Source organism: Somniosus microcephalus, chromosome 17, assembly GCF_052327205.1.
Source record: "Somniosus microcephalus isolate GS21.2 chromosome 17, FLI_Smic_1.0, whole genome shotgun sequence".
Lineage (NCBI taxonomy): Eukaryota > Metazoa > Chordata > Chondrichthyes > Squaliformes > Somniosidae > Somniosus > Somniosus microcephalus.
Genome location: NC_141003.1, coordinates 12,868,629 through 12,874,628, shown reverse-complemented (window position 1 = coordinate 12,874,628; position 6,000 = coordinate 12,868,629). Strand labels below are relative to the sequence as shown.

At 44.1% G+C, this 6,000-nt stretch overlaps 1 protein-coding gene across 4 annotated transcripts in view; it reads right to left on the bottom strand.

The window, feature by feature from the left end:
• Positions 1-3,443: 3,443 nt before the first annotated feature.
• The window catches only part of LOC147105504 (early endosome antigen 1-like), an 84,989-nt gene continuing 82,432 nt past the window's right edge, over positions 3,444-6,000 (bottom strand). For 2 of the 4 annotated variants that reach the window (XM_086009920.1, XM_086009922.1), the window contains exons 15-16: positions 5,505-5,708; positions 3,444-3,800 (exon numbers count right to left, since the gene is read on the bottom strand). In XM_086009920.1, coding sequence (XP_085866046.1) covers positions 3,525-3,800; positions 5,505-5,708 — 480 coding nt within the window. In that variant the 3' untranslated portion in view covers positions 3,444-3,524. The remainder of the gene's footprint in view (positions 3,801-5,504; positions 5,709-6,000) is intronic. The other 2 variants (XM_086009919.1, XM_086009921.1) reach the window with 2 other exon arrangements.

Below are 6,000 nucleotides of genomic sequence, written 5' to 3'. Positions count from 1 at the left end.
TAGGTTATCAAGTACAAAATGGGGAATAAATCGCTAGCAGAATCCTGCGAGGACGTGCATTGCTCTGCTATCCTGGCCTGGTCTATATTAAGAGATTCACTGCCCACTGATTGCAGCAAGACGCCTGTGGGGAAAGCACTGGTATTGGATGTTCACAGCACAGATGATCATCAATTGGCCACTGGGCCAGTGCTGGCACCAGCTCTTCAATGGGACTGATCTCCTCTCATCGCAGTTCCCTGCCAATTCCCGGTAAGGGCTGTTTAAAACGTCCCACTGCGTAAAATCCCACCGGTTTTTTTCAGCAATTTTCAGGTATTAGAAGTTTGTCACCACGCATCATTCAAGATGACCAAAGTGCGCTTGACAGAATGCTTCAAAAATATCCAACACTACTGAAACCCCAAAACACAATTCCACCCAGCAATCCATCCATCGATTATGTACAATTAAAACTACAAATCATTTCAGCATATACAAGGAGGTGCAATGCCACTTTTAACCAATCAAGATCACAATTATGTTGACGGTATATCTATCTGGTTAAAACTTTACACCTGCACACATTTCCTCTCAACTTTTCCCATTATAAATTCAATGTCCACATATATAATGGAGACTGCCTACGTCAGGCTGTAATTACACCCTCCTGCCAGTGGAGGTGCTACAGCGGTAGGCTGTAATTACAGCCAGACAATAGGAAATTCCAATTATAAACGTGGACATAGGGATTTATTGCGGAAATATAAAAAAAGGACAGAATGTATAACTGTAACTCTAATCTGTGTCTCTCGGTCACATGATGTAAATTTAAAATGTCAAAATTCAGTTAGTAGCAGTGATGAAATAGAATGATGCAAATAAACAGAATTTCATTCAAGTAAAGAAATGTGTAAATAGAATTAAGAAGCTACGTATTTTTTCAAAACTGCTCAAGCTTCACGGCGAAGACTGAAAACAGCATTGAAAGCTCTGCGTGACTCGACCGAGTGGAGATTAGTTAGAGTTAATTTCCATATCACGCACTTGTTGCAAGTCCCTGTGACATACTGAAATTGAATGCCATCTCATGGCAGTATGGGCTACACAAAGCAATTGGATGTTGTTGCTACCTCTTGGAATTCTGCCAGAGAACTTGTGGCCCAAGTCTTGCCAATTTCTGGAAGACTATATGCACTTCAATACGGCACCCAGTACTTACAGGAGCACTATTCAAGGCGTAATGAGCACTGTGGGATTGAGTTGGTCACTAAAGTTCTCAGGTGAAAAGTTTACACGGTCGTCTCAGCACCTTAATTGGGATTCTGTTCCCCAATCTATAATGAAATATTGGGCCAGTAATTCCTGTCCCAACGTGAGAGTACGGACGGGGTACTCGCGCGTGGGCCCGGAGGAATTGCCGGTTTTCAGCATGCACAGCGCATGCGGGGAAAACCGGCATTTCCTCTCCTCTGACCCAAGGGGTTAAGAGGCGGAACGATTGCGAGGTTTCAGGCAGCGCGTGCGCGCTGAACTTCCCTTTTTCTTTGAAGAGTTGCCCATGGGGAAAAGACTCCAGTTTTTACGTGTGAAAAAAGCAGCCGTAAGTACTTACTTTTAACAGGTAAGTGGTCTATTAAGTAAAATTAGACAATTTTTCCACAGGTTCATTATTTTTGAAGACTTTACAGTAAGGTAAGTGTATTTTTAGCCCTGATTTTTTATATAATTTTTCAAAATTTATAATTATTGTTTAAAATAGTTTTTTACAGTTATTTATAGTTCATTTAAATAGTGCGATGTTTTTTAAAATTTTCTTTCAAGTTTAAGTAGTGTTTTAGGGCCAGGAGTTTTCATGAGTTTGACAGTTCTGACTATCAAACTCATGAATGAACTTTTGCAACCTCCCATTGGTTGCCCAGTGCTCACGTGATCCCAGCCGGCTCATCGCACTAAGTACGCCGCTGGGTCACGCACGCACAGCGCGGCAGGACCTGAAGCGGGCCAGTGACAGGAAATGCAATGCGGGCCAGGACTGAAATGTCAGCGCGCCGGGTAAGTGCACATCGGGGGCTTGCACGCGCGGCAAGCCCCCGATCCTAATTTCTGGGCCCTTAAATTTGTGTCTATTAATTTCCCTCCAATATTTAAGGCTTTACTTTAAAAGTTGGCACTTTCAATATTCTAGGAGTAATGTCAACAAGCGTCCTTGTAATCATAGAATGATACAACACAGGAGGAGGCCATTCGGCCCATCGTGCCTCCGAAAGAGCTAACCAATTAGTCCCGCTCCCCTCGATCTTTCCCCATAGTCCTGCAAATTTTTCCTTTGCATGTATCTATCCCATTCCTTTTTGAAATTTACTATTGAATCTGCTTCCACCGCCCTTTCAGGCAGCGCATTCCAGATCACAACAACTCGCTGCGTAAAAACATTTTCATCTCTCCCCCCCCGGTTCTTTTGCCAATTGTCTTAAATCTGTGTCCTCTGGTTACCGACCCTCCTGCCAGTGGAACAGTTTCTCCTTATTTAATCTATCAGAACCTCTCATGATTTTGAACGCCTCTGTTAAGTCTCCCTTTAACCTTCTCTGATCTAAGGAGAAAAAAAATCCCAGCTTCTCCGTATACATTTATTTAATGTCGGTAAATATTATAAACAGGGTATGCTCAGTGATTGTCCCTGTAAATTAATCACAATGGCCCAGAAATTCGGGTCTCCACGGGTGAGTACGCATGGGGTACTCACGCGTAGGCCCAACGGAAGTGCCGGTTTTGTGCATGCACGACGCATGCGCGGGAAACCAGAACTTCCGTTCCCCTGAAAGAAAGGGTTGAGGTGGAACGCATGCGCCGGAGAGGCAGCGCGTGCGCATCGAACTTACGTTTTTTTTTTTTTTTTTTTTGCAGGTTTTTCCGGGAGGGTAAATCTCCAGCAGTTACACTTTTAAAAAGCAGGCACAAGGCCTGCTTTTAACCAGGTAAGTGGTGAATTAATTAAAATTAAAACATTTTTTCCACAGGTTTATTATTTTTAAATACTTTAAAAGAAAGGTAAGTTTATTTTTAGCCCTGTTAGAAAATGTAATTAATTTTTTCAAAAATTTAAATTGTTTAAAATAGTTATTATAAAAATGTGATTAAAAAAAAATTGATTTGAAGTTTTAGTGATGTTTTGGGGCTTATAGTATTTATAGGTTTGACAGCTCTTCCCGTCAAACTTATGAATGGAGCATTCCCTGCTCCCATTGGCTCTCCATGGCCCACGTGATCCCAGGGGACGCTTCGAACTAACTGCGCCCCTGGGATACGCAAGCACTGCGCGCCGGCAGTTGGAGGAGGCCCAGGATCGGAATCCCACGCGGGCCCACAGCTCAACGGCCGGCGCGCTAGGTAAGTGCAGGTCGGGGGCTTGCACCCGCGGGAAGCCCCCGACCCGAATTTCTGGGCCATTAGCTCACTATTCTGGTGTATTTTACAGTAACCGTGTAATGGAAAAACCTGAAGTAATTTGAACCTCATTCGTCAAATCATAATTTGTTGTTTTATGAAGAGACAGATGAAACACAAAGGCCAGAATCAGACCGCCAGTCAATGAATGAATGAAGTCCACACTGCACCTGTAAGTCAAGCTGGGTCATCTTCTCCTTGGTCTCACCAAGCTGACTGGTGAGTTCACTAATGGTAGACTCGAGGGAGTGAGCTCGGTCTTCAGCCGTACGCAGGTGAGATTTCTGCTCCTGTACTTGCTTGTGTAAATTCTCTTGTGCTTGGTTGTGACTCTCAGTTTGATTTTTCAGCTTCTCCATTAACTGGGCAACCTAATGTTTCGATACAGGGAAACGGTCACCAGCATGGAACCAATATTCACACGGTTACAGCCACACGCACTCTCGGCTTTACTTTAGCCGAGGTAAATTCAACACCCGCTGTAAGGAAACGATTAATCAGACTGTCCTGAAGCCGACCAATGTTACACTGCAATTGATTACTCTTTATATTGTAGTAATCTGAACCTTTAGCCTTTGCCTGTTAAGCAGGGAAGTACAAGTCAATGTATAGTACCACTGGGCTGTTGGACCAGGACTGACCCTGTCGCAATGGTAATAAGAGGTTTAAGACACTGCATACTGATTACAGTGTGGGAAAACAGTTAGTTCGGCAAAGGAAAACATCTGGGCATACATCGTTCTTTTTAATTGGTACAAATGATGCAGGAGCAACAACAGACTTATAATTAAAGGTTTCATCCGTAGAATAGCAATTATATGGAACAAGAGTGAAACTATCGGTAAGATAAAGTAAGGGAATTAGCTCAACAGGAAACGAGCTTGTTAAGTTAGGAAAACTAAAGTTATTGATAAGGGATAAGCCAATTAAATTCTCCTTATATGGAGTTATATTTCAACTTTTATATAATGACGTAACGCAGAATTGTGTGGATTGTCACGTGGAGGGAGTAAGAGAAAATGTATAAAAACTGGGTGTTTGTAATGAGTATCTGGATTCGTAAAGGCCTAAGACACAGAGCTCAGAATCGTAAAGTGTTTGAATCCCCAACCAACATTAGGTGTGGGTGTAAGGACGTCCTTTTAAAGTGCATGTTTAAATACTATTTCAAGCACTATATGCTTAATGAGTCCATGATACCTAATTTTCAATGTTTAAATAACCTTATTGATTTGAGTAGTAAATTATAAATAAGAGCCTCCTCCTCTAACCCCGGTATTTTAACTCCTTTGAGCTCCTGGATGGCTCCACTGTCAGTGTACTGACCGGTGTGGGACAGGGACAGGGACAGAGAGACCAGGCATCCGTCAGCCCGATCCCCAATCCACGCTGAATTACTGGATCTCAGGTGAGGCAACTGCCGCGACACCACGAGTGGCCTCAGCATCCCCTGGGCTAAAGCGGGAACAAACACTGTCGATCGCAGCCCAGTGACTCCTGCCATTGGGAACCTCACGCACGAGCGAGTGTGAGCTCCGCCCGCTGCATCGTCCCCGGTCTCCTCACAGGTGACACACTCCGTCTAGACTCGCACATGAAGAACGGCCTGGGGACGGGGGCAGCTCCTCAGAAGTGTACCTCAGTAAGAGTCAACGGGGGTGGAACTGGACATGGGCGTGACAGCAATAGAACTGAATGTCGGGCGGGGTGTATAACGGGCGACAAAAGCGACTGCCTGTATTGTGTCTCCGGCCAAGTCCAGTCTCACCCCCACAACGCCTTCAGGAAGAGGGAAGAAAACTGGAGGGGGTAACAAAAAAAAAAAACTTGGGTGATCTGACTAATATAGAGCACTTTAATGCACATGACAAATAATTGTTCAAAGAATATTTCTGGAGATAGAGCAGACAAACGCGATTAGAATTCGCCGCATAATTATAAAAATCATTACTCGCTTCCCCAACTATGATAATGCTGCCCCCAAGTTCGCCCAACAATAGCGGGTTTACTTAGCGCAGGTAGAGTGACATACAAGCGCCACGTGCAAACGTTGAAGTGAGAGTAGACTGGTGGACCTGATCTTGCAGAGTATGGTTCTTCTCCTGCAGTTGATTCAAAATGGCCGCCTCACCCTGGCCATCTTGGATTTTGGCGAAAAGCTCCTCCCGCTCCGTTTCGAGCTGCACAATGCTGTCCTTGCTCTTCTGCAGCAGAGCCTCCAGGTTCTGAATCTTCTGGTCTTTGTCCCCGATCTGGCGCAGCACTTGCTCCAGATCATTCTGAAGCAGAGAGTGTCGGAGATGATTTGAACTGCCTAGCTTTAGCAGAGTTTAAAACCAAAAAACACCACATTCCTTGCCGCAGCAAGCACGGCACTGTTCACCCTATTCCCAAAAATCAATAAAGACATCAGTGTTGTGGACACTTTACCCGTGGAATGAGACTTACTAAATCACTGCAGACCCCATAAAGTTAATAAACACAGAAGCTTTCCTCCCATTTTGAGATGTTCTTCATTTTCCGTGTTTATTTTTAAATGGTGCACACCTAACCCAGTTTGTCCAGATCACC